A 19086-nucleotide genomic window follows, 5' to 3' on the forward strand; every position below is an offset into this window, starting at 1 on the left:
CTTCTTTTTATATTCCTAATTATAATGCCAGTGAACATTTTCCCTATCATTATTTCAAATAGTTATTTAAAGTGATTTCAGGCTGTATAAATTTATTATTGTCGTTAGCTACATTTATATGCTGGCTGAATAAAATTGCAACCCCTTGTTCATGTTTTTAAATTATGTCAAAAAAACAAATGTTATTTATTTTGGGCATAAAAATGAATGAAAATTTTCAATTACAGCAATAATATGATAAATTTATTGTATATATTTATATTATATTAGTAAGATTTTAAAAAGGAACGGAAAAGATTGTAGTTTTCTATAAAAGTATTTAAGAAATTTATTAGTTACAGTGATTGCATAATATGCCCGGATAACCCCTAATAACTATGCATAGTCCAAATATAAGTTTATTTTGGAGCACCTTTATAAAATTAGATATTGGCTCAAAGCAGAAATTGATAAGCAGCTACCGAAGTGGGTACCGAGTCGAACAATGGACATTATCTGGATATATTCCCTACACTCGCCTGTTCCATTCGTCCCGGGTTACTAACCAGATCCAGAAAGATGGTGCCGCCGTACTGCCTTCACCGCAAGAAGTAAGTATTTATGAATTATTACTCCAATCCAGAAAATCCCTGCAATCCCTTGTAACTATGTCAGTAAAAAGTGTAATCATAATTAGGTAGTTTCAATTTAATTGACGTGATTCAACCTTGCTTGTTGATTATTCAGATTTAGCTTTTCAGATTGGTTGTTAAACACTACTACTTATTATTTCATATGATCAAAAATTGTATGCAAACTTTAAACAACCATAAGAAAGTCTTACATTAGGTACTACTTAAGTATTAGTATTTATAATATAGAATTGTGCTATATAGGTTTCATTGTTGTATTGCAACTTCAGTTAGGCTGCTACAGTATGATAAAAATATCGTTGTGCTGTACATGGATGGTTATCTTTTCTACTTGACAGAGCTAGAAGGCGAATGTTTTAAAGCATCTGGTATATGTCCATTAGCCGAATTACAGCATTGCTGCATGCCACAACTCTATGAAAATATCCATTCTGCTGCAGTGTTGGTAGCCCTAACATTTATTTGGGGATACCGCATTTAGGTCCAAACCAAAATATAAGGGACGTAAAAAATTTCAGAGTCAGTAGAATTTTACGTTACAGGACTCCACTAAGGGACTGGGAGACCATGAAAAATATTAATTTTAAGACAAATATTTTAATAAAAAGTTATTTAATCTTTGCTAATATTATACTATATCTTAAAGAAGACTATTTAATTAACATGTCCATTTTCATCTACTTTACACTTACCCTTTAATATTGTCTTACATATCATTACATCACATGCCTTTCATGAATTTCAGGTGACAATCATATTGAGAAAAAATGAGTTCAACAAGGAGTTTCCATCTGGATCTGTCAAATCTTATGACTCCAATCAGTTGGCCTCAAACGACCCTATTGAAGATACAAGAAGTGAAGGAAAATGCAAACTCACTCCAGGTAAATGTTAGTAAATGATAGATAATAAAAGTACCATAAAGTAATAATGTTAAATTTTGTTATGTAAAGTGTACTCATGTGAGGATATGTGAAATGTTTATAGTGCCAATATTTTGACTTTAATAGCTTGTGGTCATGGAGTGAATTTACATACATGTTATGTAATACCACTTTAATATCAGTTACAAATCATATAAGTATAACAATTTTTTTTTTTCTTGTGTTAGCATCTGCGATCAGTCTGTCTGCGACTATAAACAGATGTGTTGTGAGTCTTATAAGGCTTGTAGGGAACTGCTCCCAGCGGAGCCGACCCTTTCTTTATTTTCGGACTATTAGTCACGCGTCATCGAACATATCCCGCCGCTTGTTTAGGCGACGTTCAGTGACTGCAGTTGCCAGCTGCCCCGCCAGTCGGTTGGGGTGGGTCTTTTATATTTCTCTCCATGAATTTCTATTTCTGTTTTTACCATGGGTATGTTCAGGATTTCATGGACCTCTGTTGATCTAATAAACCAAGGTGCATTTGATATTTGTTTTAAGATGTAATTTTGTACTCGTTGGATGATCATAACATTAGAGGTACTTGCCGTGCCCCATAGCTGTATACCATATGTCCAAATGGGTTTCAGTATTGTTTTGTATATGAGCAGCTTGTTGTCAGTGGATAGTTTTGAGTTTCGTCCAAGTAGCCAGTAGAGACCCTTGTATTTTAGATTAATTTCGTCCCTTTTTATAAGTATAACATGACAAAAAAATTGTACAATGCAATTTAATTTGTATGGGTTGAAATTTGAGAGTTTAGTAATGAGAATTAAGTTGCAGGTTTGTTGATGGGAGTCTTCGATGGCCATGGGGGCCCAGCTTGTGCTCAAGTTATATCAAAGCGCTTGTTAAATTATATTGCTGCAGCATTGCTACCAGTGGACCTCGTCAATAACTATATAAAACAAGAACACAAAGAAAGACTAGTAGAAACTTATAACGATAGGGTAAGTTTTATAATGTATTGAAGTGGTTATAAAAATAACAATAAGTATACATAAATATATAGTCCATGTTTATTTGACAAATATCCGTTTTAATTTCTAGGCTGATATAGTACCAGATCTTAAAGTCATCTATGAAAATAGTTTCAATCAATACATGTCAAATTTGGCAAGCACAGCTAAACCTGAAATTGATGTGAAAGCATCATTTGAAAAAGGAATATTACAATTGGACAATGATTTATCCCGAGAAGTCTTAGAACCATTTAAAGCAGATGGTGCTATAAATCCAAAGACTCTCTCGGTGGCTCTATCGGGTGCAGTAGCTTGTATATCTTATATTGACGGTCCACATTTATATGTTGCAAATGTGGGTGATTGCAATGCAGTTATAGGCACGATGACCGAAGACAATGAATGGGTAGCTAAAAAGATTACAAAAGAACACAACACTGAGAACTTGGATGAACTGAAAAGAATATGGAGTGAACATCCAGATGATGAAAGGAAAACAGTTATAAGAAGGGACAGGCTTTTGGGGGAATTGGCACCATTGCGCAGCTTGGGTGACTATCGGTACAAGTGGCCTGCGGAAATCCTTTCTACTGTGGCTGTACCTCTGGTAGGTCCGAAGGCAATCCCCGCAAATTATCACACGCCGCCCTATTTGACGGCTAGGCCGGACGTATATTACCATAGACTTACACCAAAGGATAAATTTTTGATAATGGCCTCTGATGGTTTGTGGGATATGATAACGCCATTACAAGCTGTGAAGTTGGTGGGTGAACATATGAAGGGTAAGGTGTTTTTCAATCCTCTTAAACTACCTCGAAAAAATATTCAGTTGGGTGATATAAACGAATTGCTACTTCATCGAAAGGAGAGTTTGAAGAGTAAACCGAAAGATAGGAATGCGGCTACACATCTTATAAGACATGCCATTGGTGGTACCGAATACGGTGTCGATCATTCGCGACTCGCTCACTTGTTGAGTCTGTCTTCAGACGTTAGCCGCATGTTCAGAGATGATATGACTGTTATTGTTGCTTATTTCGACTCTGAATTTATCAGACAGTGTCCAACATAAAATACCTAATAAAATATCGTGTTTTATAGTTCAGAAATAGTGCCTTGAAATTATGTTGTAGTACTCGAAAATTGTCTGGCAATCTTCGTAAGTTGTTTGTGTTAATCGATTTATTTTTTGTTCATACTGCGATTATTATGTGATATGGATGGCGTTATGTGATGATCCTTGTGTTCAAACTAATGTCATTTTTTATTGACAAAAAATTGACAAAATCCAAATACATCGATAAACATTAATCATTAGTACTTTTGCGATATATCTTCACTACACAGGTTCAAACTTAGGTCACTTAAGATTTTATGAAGCAATAAGAGATTTTTACTATATTTAGAATATTAATACATTTTATAAAATAATAGCTATAAGATACATAGGTTATTAATACATATGCTTGATTTATAAATTCCTGTAAGAATTATTCCCTCACGATGCTTTAATGCTAACACAGGCTCTGGAAAACCTCGCTTATTGGCCGTCTAGATACATTTTACTGTATTAATGTTATTTAGGTATAAAATGAAATGTTACAAGACAATACAATAATAATAACTGCAATAATTGTGCTACTGGCGCTCTTTCTTGAGGGAATAATTCTCTTTAATACCTAAATTTCCCATTATGTGTATTTGTGTTATGAAACTTTTATGCAAAAATATTCTAAGAATAACGTTGAGGATAACAACTATACAATTCGATAAGGTTGAGGTCGCTAGTGATGCTCAATTACTTTTCATATGAGGGACATTAATCTAGAATATTTCATGACTAATACACATTATAAAAAATGTGAGGGTTAACATCTAACAACAAAATGTATATATTGGTGCAAAGTTATATTTTGAATTACATTATCTAAATGATCACGCATCATTTTAAAGACTAACAACGTTAAAAAAAGCAATATTAACAACGATAATTAGTTAGTAAAGAGTTGTTAGCTCGTTGTACATTCAGAACTTCGTACAGCCCTGCTATTTGTTATATAGCAGGGGTATGACTCTGTTGGCCTTTCCATGTTATTTGAGAAACTTTTAAACTTTTATGCTTCAGCTTACAAGACAATACAACTGTTAAGCTGCTTCATTGTATAATAGTGATGTTTTATTGTTGATATGCCAGATAAAATATCTAATGTATGCTAGACAAAGGGTATATAATGCATGCCTAAAGCATTTATTGGAAAGAAAATTGGTGCAGTATAAAAATATTAATCTGTCTTAAAAACAACTGTTACTATGGGGTTTAAAAAATGTTGCTAGGTTTTGTATGTGTTATCATTATATTCTTACAGTCCTGCTAGAAGTTTGTGTTCTAGCAAATAGCATCTACATAGATATGGTTCATTATTACAGTTTTAATTTATTACAAATATATTATTATGTCATATACACATTGTTATGCCCTACCTAACTTTTTGTTAAAAGAAGTTTAAATGTAATTTTCAGAATTTGTCCTAGCAAGAAGTCAGTCAGTCACCTCCGTGAGGTGCGCATAGTGACTGGGCTAGCGACATTTTATGTGTGGGACTTCAGCTTGTTGCTTTATTGGCAAACAACAGAGATCTGATATTGTGTACAAAACGAAGTGATATACTTATTGATACAAATAATAATTTTAAGACGGAATAATCTTTGTTGTGAAAAAGCAATTATTACAAAAGGCTGTGTTAAATAAAAATAAATCAACGAATAGAAGAGAGATTATTTTAAATAATACATAGTGGCAATTAATTTATATTGTTGATGTAATTGGTAAAGTTAAAAATGTATGTAGTTTTATGATAATTGTGACTAGCAATATAGCACAAAATTCATAGTTGTTTATTGACAACACCAGGTCAATATTATAATATGTAAGAGGGTTTCATTAATCATATTAAAATTCTGGAGTTGATTTTAATGTCCCTATTGAGCTGTATTAGGACATAAGCAACAGAGATACATAATATTAGACATTTCAATGCTTTTAAGTCTTTGACTACGCAATAAATAGTTGTAATTTGATTAAAATTATATTGTGTGATTTCGTACGATAAGCACTATTTGAGTAGTGCCAATATTTTAATGCATAGTAACATTTACACCTAAAATGACAGTTTACACATTATGTACAAGAAATAAGGATTGTAATTCTAAGGCTGTTCACACAGAGCGCCGCAACGTTAAGCGGTAGCGCTGTTATGGTAGTGGCTGTATGGTTATATAGGTGAAGAAACCATAGATTTTATATGGTTTTGTTCACGTGTTTTTACGCCACTGCCACTCCGGCGTCGTGTGTAAACAACCAATCAATAATTTGATTATGTCATAAAGCCTCTAAATAATAACAATTTTAAAATATGTAATAGGTTAACTAAAGCCAGTTATTAATAATCAATTTATCCAATTTTTACATACTATATATCAAAATTTGACAATGTCTAGAATGAAGAAATAGTGATATGTCGATATTTGGTAGGCATAACATTGTATGGATTGATTATTATTAACACGGGCGTAGATCAGAATATTCAAGCTTTTTTATACATATAAAATGAAAAGAAGACACCAAACAATAATAAAATTATTTAGATACCATATTATTTAACTTTAGTTATTTCACATACAAATAACTGTACAAATATGTCTATTTTAAGTTTTGATTAAGTAAATTATTCGTTGTTTTATTAATGCATGATAATAATGGAATTAATAATTATTATTTACTATACTTGCTTTTATTAGAATAATTATGAATATATGTATGTCACACGTTTATTTTAATTATAAATTTTTAACGTTAATTAATTTTCACTCGATATTATTGATTATTATTTTAAATCAGGTTTTAAATTTGTATTTAAGTATCAGTCAAGTTCAAGAATTGTTAGTTGTTGCTTTGTTAATTTACAATTATGTATTTTCATACTGTTACATTAACTATATAGACTTGTAATATTAATAGAAATCGAGATAGTATTAATTACGACGAAAGGTTGAAACTATGCGATATAATTATAGTAGTAGATTTATATTAAAACCTGATATGGTATAAGCGGCTGTAAACTATAGCCTGTTTGTCACTAGAAGCGCTACCACTTTTATCAGGGTCATAGCTAGTAGGAGCTGATTGCATGGGGCGTTGTTAGGGAAACAAACTACAAGACGGGTCACACGCAGACCTCATAGTGATACGGGAACATATAATTTTGAATCATAGACAATATTTAAAACAGGAGTAGCTTTCTCAGCATAAGGACCATATTTTTTGCGGGGTCAATGAATTTAAATATTAGCTGATATTAGCTACGACACTGGTATTGTTTAAAGAGACTCTGAACTTCCTATATTATACATAAAACGGGTTTACATAGTAGTTTATTTTAAATAAATCTATGTCTCTACATGACTCTGCATTGTATAAAATAAACTATGACTGAAATGTTGTATTGATATATCCCAATCACAATTACTAGACAATTGTTATGGGCAGCAACAATGTACCCGAATTTTAGCTTTTTAGCATCGATATTGCTAGTGGAATATTAGAAATTTAGAGGACTCTCAATCTAAAAGCAATATTATATGGGATTGTGCTGCATGTGTGCGTAATTAAATAAGCTGTAGTAGGTACTTTTAAGGTGATTGTGTGCTCATTCAAAATATTTGTCTTGTAGCGCTAGATAGAATGATTCGACACAAATTACCAGAACATTCGATTGTAGTAGCAGTAGACCGGACATTGTAGGAAAATTGTCATCCACGTTTGCCTTATTATTACCAATGGTATTGAGTTCTGAAATGTATTACTAATAGCAGTCAAGATGTGTATGGTATGAACATTCTTACAACGTCCGTTCTATATCCATATGGATTTAACTTCTTTGTATACCAATGAAATGCCTTAAATTCTTATTCGGCCGCAACTGAAGCCAGATTCATAGGTTAGGTTTAGGTTACCATTTTATTTAACAATTGTAGACTGCTGGCGCACTCGTTGAATCCAGCTGAAAGATAGGTCGATTGCACAGCAAGGCTATAAACAAGGGCGTAGCTATCGTCTTATCAATGATAAGGGGCCCCCGAGCGACAGGCGCCCCGCCAGTAGGTAAACGGAGATTCGTTAATTGTTATTTACAAATTCTCCTAAACTCTTAGACCGTAGTGCCCTGGAAATATATATTATAAAAAAAATGTTAAAGAAGTTTTTACTTCAAAACTAAATAATACCGGGAACATTTTTTGGGGCCCCCCTACAATTTTTAATACAGGGCCCAATGCAAGCTACACCACTGGTTGTGAATTAATTCTTATGACGATTTTCTTAATCTGTTGTGTCTGCATAATCAACCGTATTGGCAAAAAGTCAGGAATATCTAAAATAATTTGTAGCATATGATGTAGCATATTGAAATTCACATTTAATGCTGTGATGGCGATAATTGTCTTCTAATAAGGAAAATTTTCTACATCAATATTGTAGTGATATATTGACCTATTGATGTCATCTATGTTACGATGTTCAGTATATATTATGATCAATGTGGATTACGCTGGGAATCGTGTATAAATGGTAACCTTTGCCTGATCCTTGGGTTTAGGCACATTCATACAATATGCGGTTGGGGTAGTCGCATCGCGTGTTGTATTTATGTAGTGGGGTTCGGGACCTTATTTCTATTACGCGGGTTTTTTCCGGACCTGGACTGCATGCGTGTCGCTCGCGTCCTGTCATGAATACTTCTTGTCATTTAGACTAGTGGACTAACGGGAGGGCGGAAGGGGCTGTCCGCCCCGGGCGCCCGACGCTGGGGGCCCCCAAACACAGTTGTTAACTGGCTAAAAAAACTGGGGGCCTCCATTCAACTTGCCGCCCCGGGCCTCCGACTTACCTTAATCCGCCGGCATGTAGGCCGAACGTGGAAAGCGGAGTGACACGCATGCGGAAATAATCCCGCGAAACAATGTGCCTGTATGTGTCGATTCATATATTAATGGTGCTTTTTACATTGTTGTGATCACATTCAACGTCTTATGCATTAACAAAAGTTTAGCAAGTCTTATGATTGTATAAATTTTGGTTGTAATTAGTTTGTTTTGTGTGATGATTACCAGTTTGTGATAACTTTTATAGCTAATCATGTTTGTTGCCCTGAGTACTATAAATATAAAGCTGTTAAAATTGTGTCTTGTATAGATACATATTCCTAAAGTGGTGTTTCATTTCATATTAACTATCTCCTAATATTAACTATATTAACCCTCTGCGACATCAACAAAGGTACCCTTTAAATTAGTTCTATTCTATATGGCTTTGGGGATTTCAGTTATGGATACGTTGTTCTAATAACGCATAGTTACTAAATAAATATTAGTAGGTAGGTATATAATAAAGTATATTTAATTGTTATTTTAGTTGATAACTTTATAACGTTGATTCTTGATAACTTTAACAATGATTGTTTTTAAGGTACCCTTACTGAACTTTAATATTCATTTGTATGCAGGACTTTTCAAATGTCGATCTTTGGTAGGAAATCCTTTGGATAGATTGATTAATTAATATCGGGCGTAGGTTATGATCATTCGTAACTAAAGGCAATACCCGTTTAGTAATTATTTTTAAATATATAATAAAAGCCCGTTATTAGTAATTATTTTTTGCCTACAAAAGATCTAAATACTTACGACAATTTTTAATATGCAGAATAGGAAAGATTCATTTAATATCGGGGCTGTATGGCATTTTTATCATGTCATACACGTGCCCAGCAGTGGGATATACTAAGAGTTGGAACTATACGAATTGTTATGTGCTATATTATGTATATATACATATATAGGTAGTTCTTATTATCTACATAAGTGTATTTAAATAAAACAAGGCATTTTTTATACTCTTTATTATTAATCATCCATTTATATTAAAAGTGAACATTATGTTGTAAAGTAGGCGAATAGAAATTACTATTTACATAGTAAAAGTGTTATTAAGTATTATAACCTGTATTACAGTTAAAACAACGCAAGTAGGTACTTTATGACAGCGAACTTTAGATTGTTAAATGACGAATGTAGAGACTATATCGTGATCGCAAGTTACCTACAACGAGTATTACATTATAAGAGCATAGCCCATTTCATATTTCTAAAATGCCTTCTAGAGAAGATTCAGTTACTTGTAGGTATATATTTTCGTTTAGTTATTTCAGTGTAGGTATTCTAAAATATACTCTTAATGAGTAAAGAAAGACCAGTTCGCTGCCATTTAGTTCCTCGGTAAATAAAAGCGTTGTATGCAACTTAAGTCATTTGCCAGTGATAACTATCTTAGCCTTTTCACATTATTGGATTGAATCCGATTAGAGCTCCCTTACCATCAATCAGAATATAGAAGCGCTTATCGTTGCTGGTAATAGGCAGAAATGGGTGTACCGGTTACCTTACTCCGACCCATAAGGGTCTTACTGCCTTTAAACTGATTTCAATATGTTTCCGTCTCACTATTTTCTAACAGTTATGTAAAATTCATGCCAATATAAACTTATATCAAATAATGTGATTAGGCTAATGATTTACAATGGTTTACAATCGTATTTTCGTCAAAGTCTATTTTCTTACGCAATCACACATTAGGCCCTGTTTATATCTACATTCATTGGACGTGTCAGGCACGGGTCGTGGCAGACAAAATAATATTTTATATCACGGCGTGCGTAAATGGACGTTTTACGCACGCTTCACGTGCGCAAAGCCCCCATTTCCGACCCCGTAATATAAAATTTTATACAACACGCGGACGAAAAATGTTTTTCTGACTCGTGTGATTGCAGTCCTCGCCTGCGGCTCGGCCTGCAAACCCACACTTGTCAGAAAAAAATTTTTCGTCCTCGTATTGTAATGTACTATTTTTACAATGTAGGTAGGTGTCTATCGTAACATGGCCGCATCGACTCAAGTCGTGTCTGTCAATAAAATTATATAGAATAATATGATTTTGGTTTTCCATGGTGCGTGTCCGGCACGTTTAAACTGTGTAGATATAAAAGAACCTTTATGTGTATCCGCTTTAAAATATAAAATTATAAATATAAGTACTTATTCATACTTTATACGCACTTCACATCAAGGTAGGGATTATCGATAACAGTAACCCAATGAGTAGGCACTTTAAACCCATAATACACTGAAGTCTCGTTCTCTGATCTCGTTGGCGCTTATTATATTCATCTGTATCCATTTCCCATCCCTTGCTGTGTATTATGCCGCATACACACGCTTACCAAATATCCCGTCACAAATTGAAACGTGTGGATAAAGTTTTGACTTGGTTTGTGTAGGTTTGGAGGCGCTTGTAGCCCAGATTTTCCCAACATCAAGCTAAACGTGTGTAGAGTAGATAGTGACAGGTCTCATGCGTGTGGATACGGCATTACTTGTGACATTGTGACATACATGTGTGGCATACTTATTTAGGTTACTTAGGTAAAGCGTTGCAGCGTTTGAAGAGCAAATTTATAGAAAGAGAAAGAAGATTGGAAATGACAGTAATGTGCATAGCCCAGTTGGGTACTTCTAAGAATAACGTTATATTTATTAATGAGATTTCGAATAACATGGTTCAACATTAAGTATATTAAATTGGAATTATCCAATACGTCTTACCTACAAGATGTTTTAACTTTAGGAGAATCAAATGCTTAAGTATAAGCTTAATCTAGAGACAAAAATAGATTAAGTGTGAGTTGAACTCCTGTATTTTTAAAAGTCTGTATTATTAAAAGTTCGCATTATTAGCGACGTATCAAATAATATAACTTAGGTATGTATGTTATGCCCACTGTTAGTTGATACAAGTCAGAAATACTAAGGTTTCAAACACATTCAATTATATTGGTAGAAAACTCGGCAAAATAATATTGGTGTAGGTGCGACCCCTGTAAGCCCCTGTTGACGGCACAAGATTAATTTGTTTGTTATCCATTAATTTATCGGACTTTAGAAGTCCACTAGACATACGTTATTCGGTTTTCTCTCTTTCTTTCGATATCTTTTGTCCTCAAAGAATCATAGGACCATGTTTCGATTACGGTGACTAAACGTGTTCCTTTGGGCCTGTCGGGCATAATACCTACTGGCTATCAGCTTCTGACGTTGCTGACTTTTGGATATTAAAATAGGAATTGATACAGGTCAATTCCTACAACTATATAGTCTCCCGAATCACCCGAAAGGAGCTCGGCCAAGTTCTAGTTAAATCTTTTGGAGGATGCTGTCAATAACCTCTGGTACCAGTTGATTTTAAGTGGACATGATTTGCATCAGGTATATCTTAATTTTAATCCCCATCTATTTTGAGAAAATATGAGGTCTTTTAGCATTGCGTTGGTAATATAGTGACTCCGCCAGGATCACTGTAAAGTCGGGCTAATCGATTGAATTATAGGATGTAAAGGCCGTCAACAAGGGCGAGTCTGATTGGACGTCGATCCGTCCTTGGATATGATGCAAATAAAACTTAATTGCAAACGTCCGTACTTAAAACTAGGTGAAATGCACAGCCCGCAATAATTTCCCTACTCTAGTTCATCAAATCTCATCTTAATGCCTACAAACTTTGTCCGAGGACATAAATTGACTTGCAATTCAAACTTTCGATACGTTTCTACTTTAATTTCGAGCAACTTAAAGCGGCTTAAACGCGCAATATCACCTAAAATATAGAACAAGTTAAGATTTCAGCTGCATAAAGGTATTTATTTTGTGTCCTTAATGGTAACTTGACTTTCTTTATACTGGAAAGTGTTTGCAATTTCAAGCCGAGGGAGATAAATATGAATCAGACTTGCTGGTTAATACATTTTTAAATATTGAAGTGTTAGTATATGATAGTACGATTTTCTGAGGATACCTATAGTTTAAGAAAGTATCTATTAACGTTAGGTACCTCAGTGGGGTTTGCTGCTAGTTGATCAGTGGCATCTACCTTGTCAGCTGTAATCGAGTCAACTCGAAGTCTACTTTCCAATTAGTTTTGTCGACGGCCTGTAGTATCTTTAATATGACTTTAATAGATAGCTACACAACAATTAGCAAGTTGTAGTAGGTAGGTAGGTAGGTAGAATGTAGTAGTTTTTAGCTTTCAGTTAGAATATAAGACAGTGTGTGCTCCATTGTCTCAGGTAACTACTAATTGTAACTTTTTGAATCTCTTTAAGTAAATCTTTCATAGATATAGCTGTTGGTATTGACTAGTTTTTGCCGTCTTATCCGCCATGTGACTCAACTATTTCAATCTCCATACTTATCGAGCAGGAGCTAGAAATCATTCTTTATATTTCAGCCGAATAATGAGTTTATAAAAAAAATACGATTTTTGTCTTTTTTTACTATAGTAGTATAGTATATGCATAATATTCGACTATTAAATTACATCGATAAATGGCTCTAAGCTGTGGTTATTATGAAGTATTATGAAGTAAGACTAAGTATTACCAATTTATTTTTCGAAAACAACTTTATCACTAGTAAACTGCTTTCAAATTTTCTACGAAAACATAATTTAGGGATGAGTTTTAACATCTTAATTTATATTACAATTTATTCATTAAAAATATTATTTTTTTACTTTCCGAAATTTTGATAAAAAAGTTTACACCTCAAATTCATGGCCAGGCCACGTGGCCGACCATTAATATGACAATACAATTTAATTCGTAACTATGGGGCTGTAAAAACCCAAAATGTGTACTTATGCCAAAATTTTTATATTGTCCCAAAATGCAAATATAACGACAATGGGGCGTAACTCTTAAAAACCTAATTTATCAACAATAACAGTCACGTGGTAACGTTGTTTTTAAAAAAATGTTTAAAACCGATGTCAAAATATAGTTGACACTCGAGTGGTAGTACCTACGGTCAGTAAGTAGGTACCGGGCTTACAGGTAGGTATAGAATGAATAGATACAATATCGTAGTGTTAAGGTACCTATATTAAATAGTCCTACTTGACAACATTTAAGAAAATGTGTTTGAATACCTATAAATGTTTAATCATTGCATTATTAAATGTCTATAGGATTCTAATAGTTAAAAAAGATAGAATATTCATGTTTCCATATAGGTATGTACTTGAAAAATGAAGTTCTAGAAATAGACACCGTAATGCAAAAACACGAAGTGAGAGCGACTGTTTCGTTGGTAAGATTCTGTTAAAATGATGCAAGTACACAGTTATTCGAGAAAGTACCTACTTATCATTTCGATGTAAAAAAGTTTTTTTTTAAGTAGGAGATATTATCTACTTAAATTACGTTTATACATAATTATGTAGGGTAACTATGACTGTAGATAGGCATAGGTTTAAAAGTCTGAAACAGTTGCGTAACAGTTCATATTTTTGAAATAGGCGAAAAGGTAAATAGGTGAAAAGATTTTATAATTAATTATCTGGCTACAATTTTTCAAAATGGTGCCTTAGATAATTGTTATTCTCTCGCACAAATTCCGAATGTCTGGGGTAGGTCAAAATCGGTACTCATGAAGGTTATCAAACATCTATTTTTCCGTGATAATCTTGAATACTGAATGTACCTATTCGTAGCCAGAACGAGCAGACCCAAGACATACAGAAATACAGAAACTAGTTCTCCATCACATTTACTTGAAAAGAGCTGTGACAATTTGCCAACACGAAATGGATAGCGAGGATTTTACATCGGTTAAAATATTTAATTTTACAATCTCCACGATAATATTTTTACATTATATTAGAAACAATATTTACAACATCAATCATACGTATTCGAGCCAATTTTTTTCCAATCTTTTTCGTATTTTTCTCATTAAGTACAATTATTTAAATTTAGGTTATTATCCAACACCAAAACATTCTAGTAGCAGCTTTATCTTGTCGCACTCATAACAATAACAATTATTCAAACTAATTTATTATTTAATCGTTACTTTTACTTTTGTTACTAGCCTTATGTATTTGTGGCGATGTGTAGCGAAAAATAGGTAAGTTAAGGCGACCTTGAACGTGAAATGGGGGGCGATCGGGCAGTTGTATAGCGTTCGTGCGGCTGGCATGCTGCCCACTGTGATCCGCCGCTTTTTACAATCTTAGCCTTGTCGCATTAGATCAATACTGTACATGATTCTGCAGTCACGACAGTCCCAAAAGTACATGCGATAAGTCTTAAATATAATCTTAGAAACCCTTTTGCCCCCGCTTCAATAGATATAAGTAGTGACAGAATAGCATAGTGTAGATAAACAGACAATACATTACAAATATATGCTGTTTTACAACGGTTATAAGCGACCTTATTTTAATAAGCTATCAGCCGCCCATTGTCACATATAAATAATATATATCCAATTATACTAAAAGAATAGCCTCGCCCTTTCCCGGGGTTCATATTGGCAAATGTTTAACTTCAGAACCAAACAAACATCCGCCTCGTGATATCTAGTTACTAATAACATCATCCAGAAATTAAGTTATAAAAGCTGAAGCGTGTTACATCTTTATATGATAGCAAAATAATAAGCGATATTGTTGTTATAAACACGTGGCGGTGTTTTGGCTGGAGCTCCTTAAGTAAATGAGAAGTCCGGCGAGAGAATAACAGTCGATTAATCGCCACCAAGGGAGAGAGCCTGGACAATGCGCGGGTCGGCCTTGCTGCCCTCACGGAACTCTTCGAGAGTGAGACGATCATCATGGTTCTTGTCCATCTGGTCGAAGATCTTGTCGACGCGCTTTTGCGGAGTATTTTCGTCTTCCGGCTGCGGGGTTTGGCCCTGAAAGAGAAAATCAATGAATATTTTAGGATTTCACGGTCAATTCTAGCTTGACCTACTGTACTAGCGGCAACCGCTAAAATGAACCATTAAAATTATAGTTGGAATCCTCATATTTTTTATTAGCTATAATTTGGTTTTTTATTTGTTACAAGTTTATTTTACCTATAGAGCATAGTTTTAGGCATGCTTGCTTAAAAAAATGAAGCAGAGTTGTGGGGGAGAAACAGAGCATTATTTCTTATTTATGAAAAATACAATTATAAGTGCGACATTAATAATCACTTGACGTAACTAACGGTGAAGGAAAACATCGCGAGGAAACCTACGCGGCTGCCTCTTTAAAAACTCTCAGAAATGTTTAAAGTTTACCAATTCTCACTTAGCAAGGAGACAATATGAGGTGACGTAGAATATTTCTAAAGAAAAATCAACATAATAATATAACCAATACATACCACCATTTGGTAGATGGCGTCCACTATGTTGTACATTTCGTCACGGGTTATGTACCCATCGTTGTCCACGTCGTACAGACGGAATGCCCCTGTAATAATAAAGACATTTTATCACTTGAGATTCTTGAGCATCAACTACAAAGTTGTTAACAACTACAAAAGTTTTGCGCGAAACGTTCAACACGTGTTTGCCAAGAATAGGTCAGCTGTTTTGAACCTCTGCGGAACTACTGCAGGTCGCAATTTAAAAAATAGAATAGAATTTTGAAAATTTTGCTAATTTGTAGGATGAGCTTGAAGTTAGCTAGGATCTATAATCAATTTGGCTTGACAGGATGCGTTGAAGGTTAGATAGTTTATATGTAATTTGAGAATGCTTGCTGGTCAAAACTAGTATCAGAATGTATAAAGATAGTATCAGAATTTATGAAGAATATAAATTGAAGGAGTTCAACTTACAGTGTAACTTTTCGTCCAGATTCCCACGTGACGTCACCGACAAGGCTCGTATGAACTCTTCGAACTCAATGGACCCGTCCTGAAAGTGTATTAATTAAAATTATATTTAATAGCATATTGATAATGATGCCGGGGAATGGAATCGATATAACTCGGTCATAAGTATTGATTAAAGAGATTATGTACCTAAGTAAGGATTGAAGAATAAACAAAAAAAAAAACGCTTTCTACACTCACAGCCCCACACTAGGATTCCCTGTATCTGCCACTCAGCACCCAGCTATGGACACACACAGAGACAAATACACAAACACCCAGACCCATAAACAAAAATCTAAATTCATCATTTAGAAATCTGTCTGCCGGGGATCGAACCCGGGACCCTCTGCGCGTCAGACCGGCATGGTGCCCGCTCCGCCACGCGGATCGTCAACGAACAAACAAAGTTTATTTTTCCATATATCGGTTTGTCCATATGTAGTACCTATGTATATAGAGTTATCTATATTTTTTTTACAAATATATGAACCTAAACATATACCTACTGTTTTGAGAAATTAAGTGCGAATCTATTAAGAAAGCGGAAGTTGTAATTGTCCTCTATTTTCATCTTTAATTGGCTGATCATTGTAATCGGTGTAAGACGGTTCGAATTCCAGACTCACCCTCGATTATTAAAATACGCGTATTAGAAATTAAATATTACTTGCTATGACGATGAAGGAAAATTAGGTCCGCCTGAGAATACTTCAAAAAAAAGAAAAGTCCACAAATTAGCACTTGGCCAACACAGTTATACTTATACACATACACTTATACAATTATACTTTGACCTGAACTATCTGAAACACCGTCAGGAGACCTGTGCCCTTAATATGAGTTTTTACGTTTTTATAAAAAAATATTGTTTTTGTATTTGTTTATGTATTTCCCATACATTTCCAATCAGTTCTGATACAGTCCGCTAGGGGCGCTGATTGGAAATGTATAGGCAAATACGTAAGCAAATACAAAAACAGTCATTTTTGTAAAAACGTAAAAACTCATACTAACGGTACTGAGCCTAACAGTGGAACGTATGACTTGACGACGTAACAAACGAAGACTTAATTCAAGAACTTAGTACTCTTCAACATCTCATTCGTCTAACGAAGCTTCCAAAGCTCTAGCCACAACATTGACGATATTGCTTCATGAATATTAAACACTGCAGTCAACGGTTACCTAATGTAGGTTAATTAATGACATACGGGCAGCCCGCCTCAAACTCGCGGAGTTGTTAAACTGCTTTCAAAATAGCACTGGTTGTGCTAATCGATTTTTACCTACTTACGATAAATTACCTACTTTTTTCATAAGTTACAAGCCCAGTTATTTCACTTTATAATTCGCTTTATGAAATTGTCCGTGAAATAAAATGGGTTACGTTTCAATGAGGTACCTCTTCCTCTAAAAGTTTATTGCTATTAAATTTAGGCACCAGATCTAAGCTAAAAATTTAAAAATATGTTTCGTATCGTACTTAATCGTTATTAAAAAATAATCAATCAATTTATTCAATTCAATGTTACAATTTCTGCCTACTAGAAATAATTAAATTTTGATGTTTGGCAAGTAAAAATGAGATATGTCGCACATTAATCACAGGCGTTAATAGATAGGGAACTGATAATATAATCTTAGGTACGGTACACAAGTCCTACCTAACCTTACAAACATAATTTGTTCAAAATCCCTATTGTTACATAGTTACAAACAAGTGATTATTTCTTGATAATAAAAAGTTTTTGTCAGTATTTGTCTTACTTACATTGTTTTCGTCGAACACACGAAACACGAGTGAAGCGAACTTGCTCGGGTCACCTTGAGGGAAGAACTGTTTGTAGATCTTAATGAAGCCCTGAAATTCAGAGACACATTGAGTGGGTATAATATTGTTCATCTACAAGCAAGCAGAGCAGTGCTGCTTTATGTTCGACTAGCTATGCCCCGCGGTTTCACCCGCGTTAAAAAAATAACGCGGGAGAAAACCGCGCGCATAGCTAGTACTAAAATATAAGTAGTTAAGTTACTCCTTATTACATCAGCTACCTGCCATTAAAAGTCCCGTTAAAATCGGTCCAGCCATTTCAGAGATTAGCCGGAACAAACAGACACAAAAATTAAAAATAAGATGTATTTTGGTATATGTACCGTATGTATATTTATATGCATGTATTAAAATGCGGTTATTTCAATATAAAAAACAGACACTCAAATTTTATTTATATGTATAGACTCACGGATTGGCTTTAAATATTCGCATCTTTTATACTATTGACGTAACAAAGAAGCAATGGACCTGGTGGTAAGTGGTCACTGCCGTCCATGGACGTCTGTAACTATACAACTTTATATTGGATTGTACCTGAGTTGCCAGTTGTGAGGACTAAAATCGACGCCTCTGATTTTTCGAAGTCAGACTTTTGTTACAAATCTTATATATAAAATTTTCGTGTCACAATGTTAGTTACCGTACTCCTCCGAAACGGCTTTGCCGATTTACACCAAATTTTATATGCGTATTCAGTAGGTCTGAGAATCGGCTACTATCTATTCTTCATACCCCTAAGTGATAAGGGTTGTTCACCCTTAACATTTTTTTATTTATATGGCAACACAATGTTTGCCGGGTCAACTAGTTGCGTTTAACTTTTTAACGCTAAAGGAATACAAAGTGAGAAATTCTATCTACGTGCCTGAAACCTCGTTACAATGTTCTTTTATTTGTGCATTGTAATTT

The 19086-nt window shown here is 34.2% G+C and overlaps 2 protein-coding genes across 7 annotated transcripts in view; one reads left to right on the forward strand and one right to left on the reverse strand.

Annotated features, from left to right (window-relative positions):
* Window positions 1–172: 172 nt before the first annotated feature.
* LOC140743540 (pyruvate dehydrogenase [acetyl-transferring]-phosphatase 1, mitochondrial) lies at window positions 173–4284 on the forward strand. Of its 4 annotated transcripts, none has more exons than XM_073074891.1 (4): window positions 173–590; window positions 1378–1522; window positions 2336–2508; window positions 2609–4284. In XM_073074891.1, exons 1-4 carry the CDS (start codon window positions 378–380, stop codon window positions 3593–3595), a joined length of 1518 nt encoding a protein of 505 aa, XP_072930992.1. In that variant the 5' UTR covers window positions 173–377; the 3' UTR covers window positions 3596–4284. The 4 variants fall into 4 exon arrangements, with proteins under 4 accessions (XP_072930992.1, XP_072930994.1, XP_072930993.1 ...); XM_073074893.1 differs by having other exon boundaries at window positions 2342–2508; XM_073074892.1 differs by having other exon boundaries at window positions 1378–1516.
* Window positions 4285–13553: 9269 nt separating this feature from the next.
* LOC140743546 (frequenin-2) overlaps window positions 13554–19086 on the reverse strand; it is a 315634-nt gene continuing 310101 nt past the window's right edge. For all 3 annotated transcript variants that reach the window (XM_073074898.1, XM_073074900.1, XM_073074899.1), the window contains exons 5-8: window positions 18115–18204; window positions 16305–16383; window positions 15846–15934; window positions 13554–15387 (exon numbers count right to left, since the gene is read on the reverse strand). In XM_073074898.1, the coding sequence (XP_072930999.1) occupies window positions 15220–15387; window positions 15846–15934; window positions 16305–16383; window positions 18115–18204 (426 nt within the window). In that variant the 3' untranslated portion in view covers window positions 13554–15219. The remainder of the gene's footprint in view (window positions 15388–15845; window positions 15935–16304; window positions 16384–18114; window positions 18205–19086) is intronic.

The sequence above is a fragment of the Epargyreus clarus genome, unplaced genomic scaffold (genome assembly GCF_041222505.1).
Source record: "Epargyreus clarus isolate Ecla_fem2 unplaced genomic scaffold, WU_Ecla_fem_2.2 ptg000007l, whole genome shotgun sequence".
Classification (NCBI taxonomy): Eukaryota; Metazoa; Arthropoda; class Insecta; order Lepidoptera; family Hesperiidae; genus Epargyreus; species Epargyreus clarus.

Coding starts and splice junctions, on each gene's coding strand:
- LOC140743540 (XM_073074891.1), top strand. CDS start 378: ATGCATAGTCCAAATATAAGTTTATTTTGGAGCACCTTTATAAAATTA. Junction 591..1,377: donor TACTGCCTTCACCGCAAGAA/GTAAGTATTTAT, acceptor CATGAATTTCAG/GTGACAATCATATTGAGAAA. Junction 1,523..2,335: donor CAAACTCACTCCAGGTAAAT/GTTAGTAAATGA, acceptor ATGAGAATTAAG/TTGCAGGTTTGTTGATGGGA.